General features: G+C 56.6%; 2 protein-coding genes across 14 annotated transcripts in view; one reads left to right on the forward strand and one right to left on the reverse strand.

Annotated features, from left to right (window-relative positions):
- The window catches only part of SZT2 (SZT2 subunit of KICSTOR complex), a 227,496-nt gene that overhangs the window by 173,303 nt on the left and 33,005 nt on the right, over positions 1–21,188 (reverse strand). For 5 of the 6 annotated variants that reach the window (XM_033421925.2, XM_012531903.3, XM_033421924.2 and 2 more), the window contains 32 exons: positions 20,903–21,002; positions 20,052–20,181; positions 17,993–18,145; positions 17,788–17,890; positions 17,593–17,698; positions 17,395–17,506; positions 16,670–16,788; positions 16,389–16,553; positions 16,024–16,108; positions 15,696–15,860; positions 15,440–15,607; positions 14,936–15,081; positions 14,340–14,506; positions 14,149–14,246; positions 13,928–14,060; positions 13,682–13,812; positions 13,450–13,550; positions 13,200–13,376; positions 12,737–13,004; positions 12,555–12,634; positions 12,345–12,470; positions 12,020–12,219; positions 9,997–10,087; positions 9,677–9,757; positions 9,520–9,594; positions 7,035–7,248; positions 6,458–6,611; positions 6,197–6,319; positions 5,684–6,089; positions 5,436–5,552; positions 4,039–4,107; positions 3,676–3,883 (listed from right to left, as the gene is read on the reverse strand). In XM_033421925.2, coding sequence (XP_033277816.1) covers positions 3,740–3,883; positions 4,039–4,107; positions 5,436–5,552; positions 5,684–6,089; positions 6,197–6,319; positions 6,458–6,611; positions 7,035–7,248; positions 9,520–9,594; positions 9,677–9,757; positions 9,997–10,087; positions 12,020–12,219; positions 12,345–12,470; positions 12,555–12,634; positions 12,737–13,004; positions 13,200–13,376; positions 13,450–13,550; positions 13,682–13,812; positions 13,928–14,060; positions 14,149–14,246; positions 14,340–14,506; positions 14,936–15,081; positions 15,440–15,607; positions 15,696–15,860; positions 16,024–16,108; positions 16,389–16,553; positions 16,670–16,788; positions 17,395–17,506; positions 17,593–17,698; positions 17,788–17,890; positions 17,993–18,145; positions 20,052–20,181; positions 20,903–21,002 — 4,507 coding nt within the window. In that variant the 3' untranslated portion in view covers positions 3,676–3,739. Of the gene's footprint in view, positions 1–3,675; positions 3,884–4,038; positions 4,108–5,435; positions 5,553–5,683; positions 6,090–6,196; positions 6,320–6,457; positions 6,612–7,034; positions 7,249–9,519; positions 9,595–9,676; positions 9,758–9,996; positions 10,088–12,019; positions 12,220–12,344; positions 12,471–12,554; positions 12,635–12,736; positions 13,005–13,199; positions 13,377–13,449; positions 13,551–13,681; positions 13,813–13,927; positions 14,061–14,148; positions 14,247–14,339; positions 14,507–14,935; positions 15,082–15,439; positions 15,608–15,695; positions 15,861–16,023; positions 16,109–16,388; positions 16,554–16,669; positions 16,789–17,394; positions 17,507–17,592; positions 17,699–17,787; positions 17,891–17,992; positions 18,146–20,051; positions 20,182–20,902; positions 21,003–21,188 lie in introns of those variants that run through there. The other variant, XM_049693960.1, reaches the window with a different exon arrangement.
- On the forward strand, positions 465–3,042 carry HYI (hydroxypyruvate isomerase (putative)). Of its 8 annotated transcripts, none has more exons than XM_033421932.2 (8): positions 466–709; positions 787–898; positions 1,819–1,933; positions 2,134–2,186; positions 2,300–2,349; positions 2,460–2,529; positions 2,629–2,763; positions 2,883–3,042. In XM_033421932.2, exons 1-7 carry the CDS (start codon positions 511–513, stop codon positions 2,720–2,722), a joined length of 693 nt encoding a protein of 230 aa, XP_033277823.2. In that variant the 5' UTR covers positions 466–510; the 3' UTR covers positions 2,723–2,763; positions 2,883–3,042. The 8 variants fall into 8 exon arrangements, with proteins under 8 accessions (XP_049550038.1, XP_033277823.2, XP_049550052.1 ...); XM_049694095.1 differs by having other exon boundaries at positions 1,819–1,928; positions 2,094–2,186; XM_004266336.4 differs by having other exon boundaries at positions 468–709; positions 2,134–2,212.

Consider the following 21,188-nt stretch of genomic DNA (forward strand, 5'->3'; position numbering starts at 1 on the left):
GGGAAATGCTCACGAAATAATATGCCATAAAATCGCATATACACTATGATCAGGGTTTTCTAAGAAAAGACTGCACGTGTTTAGTTTTTGCTCTGTACTGGAAAGTTAACGGGTGAGTGGTGCGGCACACACTTTTAAATGTTCCATAATGAACAGGTACTCTGGTTATAATGAAGGAAAAACACGAAGCGTTTGTTAGCGTCCACGCTCCTTCACGTTAATTGGGTCCGCACCTCCTCCGCGCGCCGCCCTCTCCCGTCAGGGAAAGTGCACTTTTCTGGCCAGTCCCTGGTTTTTACGACGCACGGCTTTCCCAGCCGGAGAGAGCCGGCACCCAGTTCGCGGCGACAGCGCGCCCCCGCCCGGCGGGGCCGGGCTCCTCCGCCGCCTCGGCGCCCGCCCCGCCCCGCCCCCCGCTCGGGCCCTCAGTCCCTTCCCCTCCCCGGCCCCGCCCGCGGCTGCTGCCTTCCGGCTGCGCAGATTCTGCCCCACGCGCGCTCCCGGCCGGCCATGGCTCCGCTGCGCTTCTCGGCCAACGTGTCGTGGTTGTTCCCCGAGCTCCCCAGCCTCGCCGCACGGCTCCGGGCCGCGGGCAGTTCGGGTTTCGAGGCGGCCGAGGTCGGCTGGCCGTACGGGGAGCCGCCGGAGGCGCTGGCGCGCACGGCGCAGGAAGTGGGGCTACAGCTCGTGCTGATCAACACGCCCCCGGGTGCGCCGTGGGGGCCCGGGCCTGGGCGGGGCAAGCCGGGAGAGCGAGCCGGGAATTGAGGCCCATTCTCTCCGCAGGAGACCGAGAGAAAGGGGAGATGGGGCTGGGGGCCGTTCCCGGGAGGCAGGCGGCCTTCCGAGATGGGCTGGAGCAGGCTGTGCTGTACGCCAAGGCTCTGGGCTGTCCCAGGTATCCTCCTCTCTCCAATCCCCCGCCCCCATGACCCACGAGAGAACAGGCCGCTGGGGCTTGAGAGGCTCAGAGGTCCATCTCACTGGCCCTTCTTCGCCCCTTCCGTCCGGGCCCCTTGTAAATTGCCTCCTGTATTTCATCTGTTGTGTGTCACTCTCTGTTTGCAACTCTTTCTTGCTCAACTCATGCTGGGATCCCGTGCTGGGAGCTTAGTCTGACCTGGGAGATAGATAGCACAGTAAACAAACGGAGTGATCCGTTTGAGGACAGGTCAGTTCAAGGAGGCTGTGGGAGCAGGTAGGCAGTAACTCTGTCTGGGATCAGAGAAAGCTTACAGGTAGTAAGTAGTGGGTCTCTAGTGGGCACTTGCTTGAGGTAAGGAGCATTCCCGTCAAGGATGCAGGGACCAAAGGCAAGAGGGGCTTAAAAGTTAAATTAAAAGTTGTAAATGTAACCTGTCTGCTTTGGAGGTGGCTGAAAAGGATCAGGTGGTGAAGTGAGGGGGACTCAAAGTGGGGCTGATCTCATAAATGTCAAATCCTGCACAGAGCAACCAGGCTGAGAAGGAACTGGCCACAAGGAGTTATTAAGGGGGTGGAGGAGTGTGTGTGCAGAAAACAGATGGGAAGCTAAGAAACAGATGCAAGGAGGAGTGACAAGCAGTGTGGAATTCCTGAGAAGGGTAAGGGTCAAACTAATTTTTTAAAGGTGAGAATCACGTTTGTAGGCATGAGGAGAAGGGGCACGGAAAAGGAGAATTTGGAAGTACAGGAGGGGCTAAGTGAGAGACCTGGGGAGATGGGAATCCGGCATGATCGGAGAGCAGCTGGAAGAGGTGCACCCAGGGAGCAACGGAGTGAAAGCTCGCGCTTCGAGGGTGGACTCCACAGCCCCGTCCAGGCCCATTTTCCCCACAGGATTCACCTGATGGCTGGCCGAGTGCCCCAGGGGGCTGATCGAGCAGCAGTCAGGGGTGAAATGGACACAGTTTTTCTGGAGAACCTGAGGCATGCAGCTGGGGTTCTGGCTCAGGTGAGACGGTGAAAACACATACAGACACACATGCTTCATGAATGTGTGTGTGTGTGGAGGGGATGCACAGTGGGGAGAGCAGTGAGGCACAGAGGCTGGGCCCCGGTCCAGGCCGGAGGGATTGGTGATGGGCTTGATCGGTGATTGAGGGGGTACAGACCTCAGGGAGAGCTCTACTCACGGATCCTGCCTGGTGCTAGGAGAACCTTATGGGGCTGCTGGAGCCCATCAACACCCGCATCACGGACCCCCGGTACTTCCTGGATACGCCCCAGCAGGGTAGGACCCCAGCCCTGTCTCCTCCTGTCCCTTGATTCTTGGCGCCCTCCTTGAGTCTCATGGCCTCCTCCCCGGTTTCTCTCCCAGCGGCAGCCATCTTAGAGAAAGTTGGAAGACCCAACCTCCAGTTACAGATGGTAAGTGGGAGAGAGGGAGTGCTTCTCAGAGGGCCCATGGGCCTGTGTTCTCCAAATCCAGGCAGAATGGTGTGGCCTGCAGGGTCTGTGACTCGGAATCTCTGCCCCAGGACATATTCCACTGGCAGATCATGGACGGGAACCTGACGGGGAACATCCGGGAGTTCCTGCCCCTCGTTGGTGAGGGCCCCTTTCTTGGCTCCTTCCTAGTCTGCCATGATGCTTCCTCTGTCCTCCCACTCTTTCTACCCCCCCCCATCTGCCCACATCTGCTCCCAGGGCACGTGCAGGTGGCACAGGTCCCAGGCCGAGGGGAACCCGGCAGCCCTGGAGAGCTGAACTTCCCCTATCTGTTCCAACTGCTGGAAGATGAAGGCTACAAAGGCTTTGTGGGCTGCGAGTACCAGCCTCGAGGTGAGGGTGGGCAGAGCTCCAGGCCTGGCCCTGGGGAGGGGGCTCTGGAGGGACAGGTGTCGGGCAGGGGCTGTTTTCCTCCTCGTGGGTTGAGATGCCTCGGGTCCCTCTCCCCTCAGGAGACACGGTAGAGGGCTTGAGTTGGCTACGTTCGTACTGGGATAAGCGGGGCCGCCCACAGGCTGGCCAGTGAGGTCCTGCGCTCCAGCCACACACCTCTGGGATGGTGAGCTGCACATCCCGAGTCTCCTCTGAATTAAAGACAATCTGCTGAAGGTTTCCATGTGTGTATGTTATTGGAGGGGGAGGGGGAGGGACACACAGTGCCTAACTTTTCAGTTTCTTTGGGTCACTTCCTTCCTGCAGAGAAGGGACATACAGCTCACGTTCAAGTCCTCCAGTCTGTGCCAGTGTTGCTGTGGAGATGGGAGAGCTTTTGAGCTCACCACCTCACGTACAGATGAGAAACCAAGGGTCCGAGAGCAAAGGGACTCACCCGTGGTCACAGATGCTTCAAAGGCAGAGCTGGGATTGGAACCCAGGTGTCTTAGTGGCAATTGTCCAGCAATGATGTCCCCGTGGGCAGTGAAGACCACAGGGCTCAAGATGGGGGTGGGGGAGGCGGGTGGCTGACCGCAAGCCAAGACTCGGAGGCAGGATTCAGGCAGAGGAACTCTAAGGGGTCTATGTGCCACCTGATGTGAAGAATTCCCAGACTCCACCAAGTGAGCAGGGAGGAGCAGTCTCCTTCTGGAAGGGCCCAGGGACCTGAGATGGCATGGACACCTCAGGGAGGTGACCGGACCTTCTGGATCCCTGGGCTGGTCAGTGGCAGTGAGTGTTTAGGGAGGGCAGCTCCTGCTACCAGGTCCCCAAGACACATTCACACAACGACTGGCATCCCTCAGTGTCCAGTCCTGCTGCAAGTGGGCAATCCTACAGAGCCATAATTCGAGGACATTCAGTGGTCCATCCCTCAGAGGAGGCGGGTCCAGAGGGTGAAGCAGGCTGTGTTGATGACGGACTCCAGGTGGTGGTAAGTAGAGACCAGCTGGGCAGGGGGGCTCTCGCTGTCCTGGGGCTGTACTGGGAAGGGCTCTCGGAAAACCACTGTCAGAGACTGTGGGGAACACGGGGCGGGGGTGGTGAGAGGAGGGCAGGCTGAGCCCAGGGAGCAGGGCTCCCCAGCCTCAGCAGGCTCTGGGATGGAGCATTTGGGGTACAGCCTCCTACTAGGCTGACACAAAGCCCCTCACCGCCCCCTCCCGTTCTCACCGTCTTTCCCAAGTGGGAATCCAGAAACACTAGCACGAAACAGTCAGTGAACTTCTGATTCAGCACAACCTGCAGCAAAAGACAAAATGAGATGCGGAGTGAGGCACAGACCCTCCTTGAAGGCATCCTGAAAGTGGGACCATTCTGAGGAAGGCCCGCTTCCATCACCACACCTGACCCCACCTACACTGTACGGTCACCCAGGACCTCCTCCAAGCCCAACCTCAGTCCTCGTCCTCACTGGCCCCTGGTTAGCCTGTCCAGCCTCACCAGGATGAGCGAGTGGTACTTGACTGGAAGGCCCTGCACAAGCTCACACACTGAAGCCCATCATTAAAGGAGGGTTCTCTCCCCTTGACGTGAGCCCTCCCTTCCTCCTGGGTTTCGTGTCTCTGGCCTCCCTGATGCCTGTCCCTGGCGCTCAGCTTTGTGATCTCTCCCTGGGCAGTTTCTTCTATGCCCAACTTCAGTCACCACCTGTTTGTGTAAGTGCTGCCTACATCTCTCTCCTGAGCTCCAATCCCCGATGCCCATATACCTTCTAGACTGTGGTCCTCGAAGGTCCTCCTGGGCCTCAGATTCAATTCTTCACCCTTCCCCCAAACCCACTCCTGCTTCAGTGTTCCCGCCACCCACAGAAGCATCCCCATCTGCTCACACCCACCTGCACCACCGCAGCCTTACCCTAACTAACCTTGGCTTCTCTGGGTGATGCTCTGTCACACCTTGAAACTAGTCTTCCCCACAAGCACTATGTCGCAGGACCCCTTACCACAGACCAAGCACCTTTTCTTTTGAAATCTTCTCTTGAATGTCTCCTCTCCTGATCGCTGCTCTCGTTGGGGCCATCCTTTAGGCTCTCAATCCCCAGGCTTGTGCCCACTGCCATAGCTCTCTCTACCTGTCCTTCCCAGGAACCTGTCAACCTCTACTGTGCGTACCAATCACCTGCGGATCTGGCTGAAAGGCAGGTTCTGAGCCAGCAGGTCTGGGGTGGGGTCTGAGAGTCTGCACTTTGGTCAGCTCCCAGGTGATGCTGACGCTACTGGTGTGAGGACCACACTTTGGTAAAAAGGCCTGAAAGCCCAGGAGGTCCTTTCTGGGACTGGAACCTCCAAGAGCAACCACTCACAAGGTTCCAGAGCTTGGCCCCCAGGATCGCTAGCCAACGTTTGTGCTTTTTGTGAGCCCTGAGGGCACAGCTCTAGGTTATTCTCAGTGAATCACATGCTGTGGCTTTGGTGCTTGAAGGGTTTTACATCCATCTACCGGTGTGGTCACTCCATCTCAGCCTCCCTGTTTAGTCAGACTGGGGTTCTTTGAGGGGGACCCTGTCACCTCTCTGATGAGGATTTCTGCTGTGTCTCCCCTTTCAGAGGAAGGTCAAAGAGACTTACCAGGTACTGAGTTCCCAAGTCTGGGCTCTGGAAATGGCGACAGCTCTGGGGAAAGCGGCTTAGGAGAACCTTGATCAGGCTCTGGTACCAGGAGACCGTCATAGACAGGAAGCAGTCCTAGGGGAAGGTCCACAGGCATGGATCTGCTGTTCCAGAACCACCTCTGAGACCCCTGCAACCTGTACCCTGGCTGCCAGTGGAATTCCTAGCATCCATCCCAGCCCCTTCTGGAACCCACAGCTGCTTACCAGCTGGGGGTCGATGTCCCCAATGGATTTGGCATGGACGGCTTCTAGGAGCTCCTCCAGCTCGGCCAGGGCCAGGCGCCCCCCTAGTCGCAGCCGATCAGGTCCTGGTGGTTCCAGCAAGAAGAGGCGCTTCCAAAGGGTGTCCCGACGGCAGTGCCCTCCAGCCAGCCTTACCAGCTGAGCCAGCCGTGCCCGTGCCACGCCCACCTCTGCAGCAAGTGGGGGGAAGAGGGGAGCCGGTCCAGGGGCCAGACCATCCCCTGAGGCCTCCCCAGGGCTACCGGCTGAGCTCCCAGGAGCCTCTGGCTCAGGGGGCAGTCTGGGCGGCTTCCGGAACCGGCGCAGGTCAGCAGTGAGTCTGGGGAAGAGCTCTCGTTGGCTAGTGAGCACCACGAAGAACTGCAGCCTAGGGTGGGGAGGGGCGGGAGTGTGATGGTCACAGCAGGAGAGACACAGGGCAACAGCAGGGAGCGGCTGGGCAACGGGCAAGTTCAAGGCAGGGGATCTGCTGACCGCAGAACGTGCCGCTCGGCCTCTCCTTGCTCCTCAAAGGGTGCGGCACAGTGACAAACAAGCAGAGACACGTCGAAGTCGTCCTGGTGACGAAGTCCCTCAGAGTCCAGGTAGGAGCCAGAGCTGTGCGGTGGGGGTTGGGGAGACGTCAAGCCTGAGGTTCTGATGAAGCCAACCCCACCCCTTCTGCCCAAGAAAACGCGGGTCGCCCACTGCAAGGATGGCCCCGACTCCGGCTCCAGGCATCCCTTCTCGCCTTACCTGTGCCACGCCGACACCAGGGCGTACTCGTTATGTTCCGGGCCTCCTGGCCGGGCCATCCGCAGTGGCTTCATGTGGTAGGAGCTGGCATGGTCGGCCACGTAGTTGTACAGCTGGTGGGCAGCAATGAGCGGAGTGGGGAGCTCCAGGGTCCCTGAGGGATGAGTTACAGGAGACACTGAGCCTGGGACAGACACAGTGATCTGGTGGGGCCGGAGGATGGGAATCCCTGAGGCTCTGATGGGCAGGCAGGCCGATTCTTTCTGGGGAGCTCCTGAGGGACATGGAGATGGGACAGAAGTGGCTCAGGACACACAGGGGGCAGGGTACACACGACACAGGATCTAAACTTTGCTTGCTATGAAAATTAAACCAAACTTGCTATGAAAACAGACTGGGAAGAACTTAAGACAGAGACATGGGGACAGGGTCCAGGTGACATGAGGCGACTTGACCATATAGGGCAGGAGAGGCAGAGACAAGGTCTGGTCCCCGGAAGTGGTCCCCCTGGCCCTGGCTTGAGACACCTGGCGGCCTGTTCTTTTTCGGGTTCACTGGCTTGCCCCTGGGCACCAACCTTGGTAAATGTGATTGCGGCCAAAGTGGGGCCCATCAGGGTGGTGGGCCAGGAAGTGTCGCAGGAAGGTGGTGAGGTGGTAGCCATGCCGCAGCACCAGGTGGGCGCCCAGCACGTGCTGGTGCACGAGGCGCAGGTGGAAGTCGTAGCTAAACGAGTGCACATGCATCAGGTCCCGCACCTTGTCACACTCCTCCGTGAACAGCATGGACAGCTGGGGAGCAGGGGGTGGGGGACCTGGTCAGGAAACGGTGGCAGGCTGCCCGCCCATCTCACTTCCCTCCTCTTGCCTGGGAAACCGCAGCTCAAGATTCACCCCGTCGCCGTGGGCCCCTCTGCCAGAAACGCTTCTGTGAGAAGCCCTCCTCATTACATTATGCAGTGTTGTAACTCTGTTTACGTGAACTGACCATTTTGAGACATGAACCTTTTTTACTCGGTATCCCAGTCTCCACTCAAGTCTGGCACAGATTCACTCATGTAACAAATACTTGTCCAGTGCCTCCCACGTGCCTACCTGGTACTGTTCTAGTTGCTGGGGATACAAACCCCTACCCTCAAGGAGCTTACAGTCTAGTAGTGGGGAGCTAAGACAATAAACATTAGGCGGAGTAAATGAGTAAATAGCACGTTAGTAGATGGTTATGGAAAATCAAGCAGTAAATAAAGCAGGTGTGGTTTTAAACAGGGTGGTCAGGGTAGGCCAGGTGTGTAATTACTCACTATTAGAAAGGTTTTCCTGGTCGCTTCCCATCCCTCCGGCTTTATCTTCTCATCAAATTACTTGCTCTTGCGAAGCATACCACATATTTTCTCTACCCTCTTGTACCTGCCATTCTCTTTGCCTGAATGCTGCTCCCCCCGGTCCCCAAAGCTGGCTAACTCCCACTCATTTGTAAAGCCTCATCTGGGACATCCTGCCAAGGCTAGTCCAGGGCTGGCCTCCTCTAATTCATCTGTGAATGAATGAATGAACGAACGAACCACTGATGGAGGAAGAAAGGAGGGCAGAGACACAGAGCTGGTGCTTCTCTTGGTGTACATCAGCATTACTGAGAGTGTGTTAACAGTTGGATAGGTGATGCTAGAATGGCAGAATCTACCTGACCGTGGCCTTGGGGGCACAGGGCATAAAAATTAACAGGAAAGGAAATCAGTGACTGTAGAAGCAGCAGTTGCCTAGGAGTCAGAGTAGCTGCGTGACCTTGGGTAAGTCACAACCTCTCTGCTTCAGTTTCCTCATCTACCATGGAGAGAAAGGAAAGGTCCTCATAAATTTAGAGCTGCGTGATAAACTGCAGTAACCAAGGATAAGCCTCAGAGTCGGAGACCCAGCTTGCAACCCTACTACTGCCAGCAACTAGCTGTGTGCCCTGGGGCACATCACTTAACCTCCGTGAACCTCAGTTTCCTTATCTGTACAGTAGGAGTAAAATTCTCCTCTTCCCTTAGCATGTATACTAAGCAGTTAATAAATAAGTAATAGCTATAATAAAGCAACTTAGAAATCTAAGTAAGGTTAGAGATTACATATGTAGGTGCAGAGAGAGCCAAACTGGATGGAGATCAGGGGGCAGGGCAGCCAGGACTTCAGGAAGCTCAAGAGAATAATGGGGTGGGTCCTTCCCGCCAATACTACAGCAAAGTGTGAAAGAGTACCTGCCTGTCCAATCTCCCTTCTGTGCCCTGGCCCAGGTAGGTTCCTGCACTAAAGTCACCAAGCTTTCCTGGATCTCACTATCCTGTGATGACTAGACCAGGCATCCACACCCAAGTCAAAGGCAACCACCTGTGGGCTGGATCTGAGCTGTCCAGATACGGGAAGAGTTTGTGCCATCTGTACTGCAGGGCGATGGACTGCACCCAGTCAGACCCTGATCTCTCAGAAACTCAACTCGAGGCACAAGGAAGGCAGAAGCCAAACAACGAAGGGGCCGAACTCATTCAAGGCTGGAGGGCTTCGGGTCTCTGACCACACTCAGTCACGACTCATTCTTTCTGAGCCCTCTTAAGTGCTCAGAACCTCATGGGGTGCAGAAGCCCTGCCTTCAGGCAGTCAGACAGGGACAGAAATAACAACTGAGTGTGGGGGGCTGTGCTGTGTGGGTGGGGACTCTAGTCCACATTCTAAGTGTTCGTGACTATATGGACAGTGCCAGGTTGTCCCCAGCCCTAGACGAGGCCAGGACTGCCCATGGCACTGACCCACCCATGTGTCAGATTACCCGCTCTGCTCAAATGTCCTCACTGTCTACCCATGTATGGTCAGTGCCAGAATGACCACAGGGCCAGACCAGCCACTGTGCTGCACTGCCTTCTGCCCCCAGTACCATGGCTGAATACAGGTCTGGACTACCACAGAGTAAGACTGGTGCCTGATGCAGGCAGAGCACTGGAATGGCCCAGACGCCTGCAGCACCAGATGGTCACTGGGGCTGCACTGACTACGTCTGAGACCTCACGGCCCTCCGTCTCCACCACATACCTGGGAGTTGACAGCTTGCCCCATGGGGATTCGGGAACATTCCAGGGCAAACTGTTTGACACAGAAGTAACAGCCCTGGAGAGAGGACGAAGATGAGGTCAGGAGGGCGAGAGACAGGTGGGCCTGGCTCTCCCCATGTAGAGCTCCTTCTGCTCACCTGGAAGGCCAGCTCCATGAGGATGATGCCCCCGGGCAGTGCCCGCTGCAGGTGGTATGTGGTGACGGGGGAGCCAGTGCTCTGCAGAAAGGAAAAAGACGGGTTCAGGGGCAAGGGCAGGGGGCTCACCAGCCTCGGACCATTGGGGAAAAAGTCCCCTGGGTCAGTGACTTTAATGGTGTCAGGCTGGGATCAATGACCTCAGTCATCACCCAGAGCCCCCCGCTTTAGGCCTTGGGCAAATAATTCAGGCTCAGTGATGCTGGTGTCTGAGGCATCACTGATTTCACTCTTGGGGAAGGAACACGACGACGTGTTACCTTGGGGCTCCCTTCAGTCTTGGCTTTCGGGCAGGAGAAGGAGCCCCGACCTTCTGTTCCAAGGATAGCCATGGCCCGCAGCCGGCTGGTGCTGCAGAAAAGGAAGAGAGGCACAAGGGGGTGAGGCAGGCCAGTGGGGTGAAGGGTTACGGCTATCAGACCCAGAACCCATTTCACGTGGAATCGTTCTGCAGGAGAGGAGACAGGCCCAGAGAAAGGAAGAACCTGCCTGGGGTCCCAGGGTGGGTAAGTGGCAAGGCTAGGCCAGGAGTCCAGGGCTCGATAGTGGGGCGGGGCTCTCTCCACAGCAGCTGCTGCTCTAAGGGGGAGGCGGAGACCAGGCCCCTCTCTTCCAGTGAGAGGGTGAGGGTAGAGCTGCAGAGGCTGCTGTGATTGGGGGGAGACACCTATAAGCAGATGGAGATATCTGCTTACTGTGGACAGCAAGGGAGGGGAGAGTGTGATGTCTGTCTAAGATTTCATGGGGAAAGCGCAAGCAGATGCTTGATGCCCTGGTTAGGGACGTTCCCCTGGGAGGGAAAAGGCGTTCTCTTTTGACCCGGGAAGGGCGTTTTCAGTGTTCCACAGGCCTGCTGTTCTTCATTTCTCAACTCAGAGGCAAAGGGAAAAGAGAAATACTGTGAATGAGGACAAAGCAGAAAGGGCCAGTGGGACGCACTCATACTCAGGAGCTATAAACCACTGGAACTCCTGCTGGGGGTTCAAAGCCTCTGGCAAGAAATGTCCCACTTAATCCTCAAGGAAATAGGGACCAGATCTAACTAGTGATGGTGATGGTTAGAGACTGGAGAGGAAGGAAGGCCTGACTTTAAATTCTCCTCTAGAAACATATTTTTAATCCTAGTATCTTTGGTTTTAAAAGGGAATTCTGATTTCTGGGAAGAACATAACTGAATGGGAAGGATGCGAACTCCAGAGAAATCCCTACAGCTGGGAACTGGCTGTGGAGGGCAATGAGCAGAGAGCTCCTCCTGGGGTCTGTCACTGAGAAATGAGAGGGGTGCTGAATGAAATGTCCCAGAGGCGCAGGCCTGTCCTCTCTTCCTAAGGCCTGGAAATGAGAGGGAGGCCTGGGAGGTAGAGAGCTGGTTACAAAAATGCTTAGGAGTTGGAATTGGCTTTCTGGGCCAAGAGGGCGTCTTGAGTAAGGAAGTACAATTTATATTTACTAGTCTGAAAAAGTATCAAACTGAAAGCAGAGAGGAGGGAGAAAACAAACTCACACATCTGGATACATGAAAGCAACAGCATAACACGAACAGACATTTTCCCATGCAGCCACCGGGAAGGAGCTGGGAACATAGAATCTGGAGGCTCAGACGCTGAGAGGGGCATAGGGCACGGGCCATAGAAATGGGAATTTGAGACTTGACACAGGATGGGAAAGGTGGTTGCAGAGTTTTCACTGCGTTCTGGGGAGATGGAAGGTGTTGCCAGAGGAGCTGTCTACACCTCCCATGACTCAGACCTCTCACTACTGGCCAGTGAGTGAACATGACCAAGAACAGGCCAGAGGACAGTGATGCGAGTAGGCCCATTGCAGGGGTCCTTGGTGAGAAAAAAACAAAACAAAAAACAAAACAAAAAAAACCATGGTGAGAAAAGAACTTCCTGGGCCAGGAACTATGTAAATCTCTGGAGAGGTCAGGAGGTGATCAGGACAACAATCATTAAGACCCAGGTCCAAGAGCTTGTACAGGACTGGTGTGTGTGGGTGGACACCAGCGTGAAAGCACAGAAGACACACGTGGGCAAGCAGCTCTGTGAAAATGTACCCAGTTTGTGTACGAACGTGGGCATGAGTTCCACGAGATGTGTGAGGCTTACGGAATGTGATGAGGGCTGCAGGTAGGTGTCCCAGATCCTCACGTGTGTGTGCGGGCCTGATGAGATGCATGTACGCAAGGCCCAAATTACCCAAATAGGACCCAAGAGGAAGGGCGTGTGGGGCCTCACCTGCTGTGGAGGAGGAGAGGAGGGTGGGGAGACGAGACGCGCTCACCTGCGGGCGGGCGAGGGGGGCCGCAGCGGCACCAGCACAAAGCCCATGCTCTGCAGATACTGCACGTACTGCTGCAGGAAAGCCAAGCTCAGCTCCTTCAGCCAAGGCTCCTCCCGGGCGCCCGGTGGAGGCCCATCCGAGGAGTCGCAGCCGGCGGAGGCCTCTCGGCTCCCAGACCCTGACTCAGGGCGGTGGCGCCGCTGTGGGAGTGGAGGTTAAGAAAGGCTCTACCCGCCGTCAACCACCCTAGCAGGGGTGGAGGAACGGAGGTCCCCGTTGGGTAAAGGGAGGTCCCACAGGAGAAATCCAGAGTCTGGAGCCTCACCTGCCCCTCCGGGGGCCCAGAGGTCTCTGGGGGCCCATGCAGCCAGGCTGCGGGGTCGAAGAGCAGGGCCGTCGCACAGTAATGCACCAGGCGGGACGACTGTTTCAGGGTCTCCAGCTCCCCGGCCTGGGGAAATGGGCAGTGAGCACCGGGGCGGTGGCCAGGGCAGGGTCATGGGACGCTCCCAGAGGACGCGGGTTGACCACTCACACTGATGGGCATGCTGGCTGGGGCGGAGCGCTGCTGCCACGTTACAAACAGGTTCTCCATCTTCATCTGGCGCTCCAGTTCTGGGGGTTGGAGGCATCAGTAGCGGCCCCCAGGAGCGGCCACCCCTGGCCCTGCCAGACTCCACAGATTGCCCTGCCCGCTTCCCGGCTCAGCGCCCTCACCTCTGCGCTCTGCCATCTTGATCTCCAGGAACTGTTGTCCATGGTAGGTGACAGGATCGGGCGGTCTGGGCACAGGGCCGAGGGAGGAGCTGGGGCGGGCGGCCGTGATATCCCTCAGGGCCTCATCGAAGGGGAATGTGTCCAGGGGAAGGGGGCCCCCACCCCGAGAGGACCCACTCAGCCGTCCCTGCTCGCGGCTCAGAGGGGGGCTTGCACTCCGGATGAGGGTCTCTGCTTCCATGGTCGGCAGCAGGAATGGGTTTGGCTCCTAAGAGAGACGGAGCCTCACAATGGGTCCATGGCCTTTGCCCTCAGACCTCCTCTCCCACCGCCCCCGTGGCCTCCTCTCTCAGACTCTCCCTCCCCACTGCCCCTGCCCTCAGCCTGTCCCCTCTCCTGTTCCCGAACTGCTACTTCCTTTAGCTGACCACTCAGGAGAGGAAGGAACCTGAGCAGCAGGCACCTTTTCGTCACGCACTGGGAAGTCCAACTGGCCGTAGTGGTGGAAGAGCCCAAGCTTCTGGCTGAGGAGGCAGAAGATGAGATGGGCGCGTGCGTTCTGCCACTGCACAAGGCGAACCAGTGCTCGGCCCAGGGCCGCCCCCAGGTCTGGGGCCCAGTTGTAGGTCAGCAGCTGCAGCTGGAAGTCAGGGCTCAGCATCAGTGGGATCATGGAGCCCCTCCTCCCAGCCAGCCCCTGGCCCCATGTCTACCTTCTTGTCCATGACCTCCAGCAGCAAGAACCTCTGCCGGGGAGCATTTCGCCCCAAGCTCCCGTCGCCTCCCGGCTCGAAGCGCTGTACGGCTTTGGCAGCTACGGGGTCAGGGAGGGGCAAAATGAGGGTCTGGGGGCCGATCCCCCTCGATCCCACTCTGCATCCCACGGGGTCAGCAGCTCCAGGGTCAGTCACTCTGAGCCCACCCTCCTCCGGGCCGTGGCCTCACCCTGCTGGGTGGGTCTCCTCCACTGCGAGAAGTTCCTTCCCAGAAGCAGCAGATGCCGCTCAGCGGCCGGGCGGGGAGTTGGGCCCAGCTGTCCAAGGGAACAAGGACTGAAGACCTCTGGCTCAGAAGCCCTAGTGGGAGGGACGGACAGAAAGCAGACCGTCCATGGCCCCATTCCCTGGTTATCTCCTCCTGGGCCAGGTCCCCACCTCTCCTACCTCAGCTTCCGTGAGACCCCAAACTCACAAATGCTGCTCAAAGATGCGGACACTGGTGTCTCCAGACATTGAGGTGACCAGAGTGGTGAACTCAGACAGGACAGATGGGAGCAGGAACCGGGACACCATGTGAGTGGAGCTCCTGGACACCGAGGCACATCCTGGATCCAGGACACAGAAGTCACGGTGGGACTGTGGCATGGGGACCAGGGCAGGAGCTTAAGGGTGGGCGGGGGGCTGGGGTCTCACCCATCTGAACCATGAACTCCATCCAGCGCTGAGCGACAAGAGCAAACACAGGCTGCAGGGTGCCTGCCTCACCCTCCTCCAGCTGTGTGGTCCTGCGTCTGAAGACACAGCAGGAGTAACAGCCTTGCACCCACATACAAGACGGCTGTGTTTACATGCACCCAACATCCCCTGTGACCACACACACACACCTTTGTCTCTGGGCTCCAGACTCTGGGCCTGCTGCCCGCTCAGTCCCACCGGGAGTCCGAACACTCTCTGTTTTGTGACGCCTCCGGCCCCGAGTGTCTTCTGGCCGATCCAGGACAATGTCATCAGTTGTTTTCGGGGAACCCAAGTCCCCACATTCTGTTTTACTCTGGCAACAATGCAGTGAATGAGGCGGGGTTAAAGGGAAGGGGAACGGGGTGGAGGACGGAGGCATCATGGACGGTAACAAGAGCCTGGAGGATTTGGAGGCCCGGGTTTAGGCCCTGGAGGCTGGCCAAGCAGCCTTGGACAGGCTACTCAACTTTCTGGAGCCTCAGCTACCTCACTGGTGAAAGGCCTGCTGCAATCGTGCAGGCTGTGAGGATCCGACAGGAAAAGTGGAAGTGAAAGCACTTAACAAGCTGAGGCACTCTCTGTATCAGTGAGAACTTGCCACGCTCTGCACACTCCTATACAAGGCACAGAGCAGTTTTACACAACAGGAGATCTGGGGTGGGGCCTGTAGGGGCGTGTAGGGGAGACGGGAGGCAGACAAGAAGGCAGATGTCAACTTCACCACCTCCCTTTCTCCCATTACCAGCATATCCCAGAAGCTACGTCGGCCAGCTTTGCTTGGGGGTGTCACAGGCTCGCCAGAGCGAGGGCCAGGGCCAGGGCCAGGGGGAAAGATGCTAGCCCCGCCTGCAGGGCTCTTGGTTTCCAATGACCCGCTCTTGAGACTTCCTGTGGGACCAGACATTACAGACTCCTGTCACTGACCATCAATCCCCATTTCAGACAATCTAGCCCCAAGACTGGTAAGAGAGTGATGTGCCACTTACTCTGCCTGTTCCTGAATGGCAGTATATGCAACTGAAGGTACGTGGCTGTGTGTGTTTGTGTGAAGGGAGTTCCTGACCATATATTCCCCCTCTGAGTGAGTGACCAGCATGCATACATTTCTACCAAGGCGTATCACCTTGCTGATGCAGGGAAGGTGATGGACAACTGTGAACGTGTATTTCAGATGGGGCCTCTGCGACGTCTCCCCAGACTCTCACGTTTGCACCTAGACCTGTGAGGTTCTCCAGACCCTGCATACCTGGGGACGTGTCCTCTGTACATAGTGAAGCTGGCAGCAGCCGGAGCTCCATGATGGCATCAGCCAGGGCCTGGCGAGCTGCTGCTCGGAGCTTCTCCTCCAGCTGCACGATACTGATGTTCCCCTTTTCCCACACATCCAGTCGAAGCCGTGGGGCCCCGTTCGGAGCTGGAGGAGAGAATGGGGGCCACTTGAGTGGGTCCCTGGTTTCTACAGCATTAAATGAACACCCCCTCCTCTGACCAAGCTTCCCTACCTGAAGAGTTATCCGGCACGACTGGGCAGCGAGTGACTTGAGTCAGCTGCTCAAATTCCTCCTCCTGCAGTGGGTCTGGGGGCCCCGGAGAAGAGGGGGGGCATGATGCCAGTGAGATGGGGGCTCCCTCCTTATCCACAAAAGCTAGAGTGATGCAGGCGACCCCTGGGTAGAAATCCACAGGAAAGCTCAGGTCTGGGACTTCTAGGCCCTGCCCCACCCCACCCAATCCCCCTCAGGTGCAAGGCTGGGAAAGGCCCTCAGCCGCGAGACAGGAACAGGCTTTCCCATGCCTGGTGGTGCCACGGGCCCAGGCCCTGCACTGTACCTTTGCCCCCAGTGCCTTGTCCTCCAGGCTTGTTGTACAAGTAGATATCCAAGTCGGGGAGGCCACCCTGTGGTGGGAGTGGATGCTGGGGAGAGAATGGCCACCGAGCACTAAGACCAGGCAAATGGACAAATGCCATCAGGGAACGGGTACCCACAAGGGGAAGTGGGGGACAGCTACACGTAGAAGCACAGGAAGACACAGGTAGGTAATAAAGGCCAGGGAAGGGGGGCCTGGGTGTACACAGGTCCATGGGCAAAGGTACATTAGCAGGGGGCATCTGTAGCAAACAGTTACACAGCAAGGGTGTGTGGTGGGTGGAGGGCCTGGTGCAAGCGGGTGGGGAGAGGTGCGTGCAGTCTCACCTGGAAGTGGTTCCGGCTGTTGCTGTCTGTGTACTTGGGCGAGTGCAGGAAGATGAGCAGATTCTGCCGCAGGTACCAGGCCAGAGCAGGAAGCCAGGGCCTGCAGGAGGGCGGCAGCGCCAGATGCAGCACCTCCGAGGGCAGACTTCCTGGGGGCTGGATGAACTGCAGAGCGAGGGAAGGAAGGGGAGTCAGAGATGAAGGAAGAGGTTCCCACGGAGACCGTCCCTGCGGCTGGCTGCGTGGGAGGAGCCATGCAGGGAGCCTGGGAGGGAGCTGACCTCCACATCAGCCGGCGTCAGCTTGCAGTTCCGAACGAGCATGACTGTGATGACATCCAGGGTGGCCTCATCCAGGCGCCGACGCAGAACCCGCACCAGCTCATCTGTGATCTCGGGACCTGGACACAGCCACAGTGGCAAGGTGGGGACACGGGCGGAGGCTCCAGCTACCCCCATCCCAGCCCTTAACCCCAGACTCAAACAGACTCCCATGCACCAGAGGCGGCCAACACCAGGTTCTGGTTCTGCCAAGCTACTCGTACGTGACCGTGGACAAGTGAGTCTAACCTCTCAAAGCCTCGGTGCCCCCCTCAATACAATGGGGATAATAATAGCAACTACCTCATATGTCACAGTCTTAGCCCAAGACTAGTGCACACTTTTGAGCCATAAATAAATTAAATGAGCCAGTTGCCTACTGGATGCCTCAGGCTCATCGTATCCCAAACCTGCCCCAGTACCCGGCCAGTGGTACCACCATCTATCCACACAGTCACCCAGGACAGACACCTGGGTGTCAACTTTTACAGCTCCTCTTCCCTAAGCTGCATTTCAGTCAGCGACAGGTCCTACCCCTAAACACCCCAGGAGCCTGTCCTTTCCCACCCAGCTCCTGCTCGAGAGAAGCCCAGAGCATAGCATGAGCTGGCATAAGAAGAAGAGAAGTCCCAGAGGACTTTGGAACCTCATCTGGTCACTCCCCTACCCCTCCTCATGGCCCTCACCTGCCTGCCCTACGCCATGCACCAGCAGCTGGATATGTCTGTCCACTTGGCCCACAGGACGAGCAGCATCTGAACCTCGGCTGGAGGCCATGTCCAGGGGGGAACGAGGACCCTGCAGGGAAACTCTGGTCAGGGCCCGGCTCCAGGGAGCAAAGTATGAGGGAGCACAGGGGCATCAGGGAGTGGGGGGATACATGCCGAGGCTTCCTCAGAGTAGATGGGCTCCTGGCTTCGGGACAGAGCTAGGGACGGGGGCAGGGCATCGCCATCCCATGGCCGCTCACTGCAGGATGTCTCCAGGAGCCTGGGAAAGAGTGGCAAGGGCTTTGGACATACTTCCTCCTGCGCCAACCTTAACCCATGCTGTAGCCCATCTTCTCAGGGCCCACATACCGCAGATAGTACACAGCCTTCGTTGCTCGCTCCTGATAAACAAACATATTCTTCCGGTTCACCACGGAGAAGGCATTGAGCACAGAGCGCAGGGCCTGGATGGCTGTGAGAGGAACATGGGTTTAGGAAACTCCCTTCTCCAGATCCACCCCCCCCAACCTTGACTCCCCTGAACTCCACCTGCCCTCTCATGTCAATCACATACCCCGAGAGACCCCCATGCTGGGCCCCATTTTGAGGCGTGAGTGGACTCGAATCACGGTTCCCCACACAACGTCACAGGAGAAATGGCCAGGGACAAACTGCATGGTGGCTGCTAGGTACCCTCGGGGTCCACAGCTCTCATCAGCAGTGTAATCTGGGGGAAGGGAGACAGTGGATCAGAAATGGGACACAGCCCTCTGCCCTCAGAGACTTCTCACCTGTGAACCGGCCTACCTGTCCTACTCCTCGGGCCTATTACTCTGCAGGGGGGATAGATGGTCGTTCTGGGTAATAAGACAGGACCATGCTTTTAGGAAGATAAGTCACAGCACAAAGGTTTTCAGAACTATGTCAGGGAGATGTGGAGAAGGAGCTAAGAAAAGGTGTCAGGCAAGGCAAAGCATGAGAAAATCCTGAAGATAATGCCAAGACACTCTGGGCCTGTCACAACATATACATATACATATACACACACATACATATACACACATATACACATACGGGGTACACAACATACACCCCCCTTGTGTACTCATTGGGAGTTGCAACAATAACCCCATTAAAACAAAAAGGGCATGACTGCTTACACACACGTGCAGCAAAGTGGGGGGAAACTACGTCCTATGCTTTGGAGGACAGCTATCCCAGAGAACCCAAAGGGTAGTGTGGCTCTACGCAAGAGCCCGTGGCCATAGCCCATGGCCTCAATCCACCCTTTTTAGGTTTCCAGGTCGATGAGGAACCTTCCGGTAGGTCAAGGTGGCAATTTGGTTTCCCAGAGAAGCTGCTGTCAGATGTGAGCAGCATGCAGGATACCTGGGAGGCTGCAGAGTCTGGAATGGAATGCTGGTTGCTAAGGGTTTCAGCAAAACCATATGGAGAGACTAAAATGAGGAAGGGCTGGGTCTGGATTCTGACTGATCTAACATCCTGGGCTGCTGGGAGCCATTGTGAAGTAAAAGTGCTTGGCTGTCACAGCTCATACTCAATTTGCAGAAGATGCTTCAAAACCCTGGGAAGTCCATCAATTATGGGGATTCTGCTTTGATATGGAATACGTCCCAGGATGAGCTGAGAGATGTACTCTCCCGGAGCTGTTAGGAACGCTCGTCCACAGACTTGCTGAGAATGTTAAAGATAAGGAGTGATCTGACTTTTATAACAGAGAGACAATGGCAAAGGAATGGCACGATCCGGCTTTCCTCTGTGAGCTGGGGTGAGAGGTCATGAGGAGTAAGAGAAGGGAGCAGAATTGCAGAGACTTCAATTACCATCTCGAGTAGATTATCACGTTTCCTAACCATGACCAGAAATCTCAGATTATCATGTTTCCTAACCACGACCAGAAATCTCAGAAACCCCGAAGGGTTCTGTGCCTGCCTGCCTGCCTAGAGGGACAGCCAATCAGAAGGCAAATCCTTCTACCGGCCCTCAGGCTCCACCCCTCTGTTTTTCTCCCCTGTGAGCTGGCCCACTTGTCCACGATGCCCCTGCCCCCTTCTTCGGCCCTGTCTATTACCCTGCAGGGGAAAGATGGTCATTTTGGAAAACAAGGTATGGCCAGAGAGAGGCGTGCATTTAGGAAGACAGGTCACAGCAGGGGCCTCTTCCGTGTACCTTCTCTCCTGTATTTCTCCCCCTCTGCTGGCTCTTTCCCGTGGAACATAAGGGTGCTCAAGTCTCTACCTTATTTTAAATTCCTGCCTCGCCTCCCACCTTCCTTTAGTTTCTGCCAGATCTACTTTGTCTCCTCCTTCACTGCCAGGCTACTTGAAAGACCAATTAGTCCCAGCTCCTCTTCCTGAACATCCTTTCATGTTTCCATTTCCTCTGGTTTCTACTCCTGTCTCTCCATTGAAAGCATTTTCACTAAAGTCACTGATGAACTCGCAACAGCCAAACCTGGTGATCCTTTTCTGTCCTCTCCTCCTTGCCCTCCCTGTATTACCTGGCACTGATGGCCAGTTAATGGTGACTCTACCCGCAGCTTCTCAACAGTCTTCGATAAAGGCAAGGGCAGCAGCATCCCCTGGGGAGGGAGGCTCCTGGGTGGGACCCACCATCACTGGGCAGTGGTACCCGCTGACGGGAGTGGAAGGGCGTCTCGCTGCGCCATAGATCTTCTTCACTCTCAGCCACCAGAAGAGAGTTACACACGTGACTGTCATGAAGGTCCTGAAGCAGCAGCCGCTGGGAGAAGAAGGAGCAAGGTCTCAGGGAGCTGAAATATTCCCCCATACAATGGTGGGGGTGGTGAGGGGTGATCAAAGGCTGGAGAGAACGCCCATTACCACTGGGGGTAAGAAGTCAAAAAGAGCACCTGTAACCACTGGGAGCTCAGAGATGACATCTGACAGCCACTGGGCTCCGGGCTCTGAGCACTGAAGCCCAGTTAGGAGCACCTGTCCCTCCTCTTTGCCAGAATCGGCTCACCATCTTAAAAAAATCTCTTCTTCTCAGCTTTCCCTGACACTGCAGGTGCTCAGATCCCTGTTACACGCTCTCACACCAGTCTCTGTTTTTCCTCTGTAGAAGCCTTCACAATTGTAGCGGAAGTGGTTAGTGTGTTTTAGTTGTTCCATGTCTATCTCCTCCACTTGACATAAGCTCCAGAGTCAGGGTTTCCCTCTGTCTTGTTCACTATCGTGTCCCAAATGGTAGCACAGTGCAATGGGAGGGAGCATCTCACAGACTCTGGGAGGGGACTAGAGAGTAAACCACCCTGGGGGTGGGTTAGGGAGAGCTCCCCAGTTTGTAGGGAGCCTGGGGACTAATAGCATCCCAGTAACTAAGGGTCAAAGAAAACATCCAAGATGGATCAACAGCCTCTGAAGGTCAACTTCCTGGAAACCCCTTCCTCATCTGGGCTGTGTCCCATGCCTGGAAAGCCCTGCCCCCTGCTGCCTCTTACCTGGTTGACCTCCCTGCAGATCTCCCCAACTCGCCTCACCAGGAGCTGCTGCAGGTGGCGACACTCAGTGCCTGGCCCCCCATCCTCCCGAATCAGGCTCCTGGGAAGGACGGATCAGACAGAATTGCATGGGGAGGGAATGGGTGTCATGGGAGTTGGTGCCAAGAGGAACCGTGAAAAGGAAGGAGGACTGGACAAGGGGAAGTAAACAAGATGGGAACTGGGAAAGATGGAATTCTCGATGGCAATTCTGGAAGCCTGGGTTCCATGCTTGCCTCACCAGCTG

This window comes from Orcinus orca, chromosome 1 (assembly GCF_937001465.1).
Source record: "Orcinus orca chromosome 1, mOrcOrc1.1, whole genome shotgun sequence".
NCBI lineage: Eukaryota > Metazoa > Chordata > Mammalia > Artiodactyla > Delphinidae > Orcinus > Orcinus orca.

Coding starts and splice junctions, on each gene's coding strand:
- HYI (XM_049694081.1), top strand. CDS start 511: ATGGCTCCGCTGCGCTTCTCGGCCAACGTGTCGTGGTTGTTCCCCGAG. Junction 2,350..2,459: donor CCAACCTCCAGTTACAGATG/GTAAGTGGGAGA, acceptor TCTCTGCCCCAG/GACATATTCCACTGGCAGAT. Junction 2,764..2,882: donor CTGCGAGTACCAGCCTCGAG/GTGAGGGTGGGC, acceptor CTCTCCCCTCAG/GAGACACGGTAGAGGGCTTG.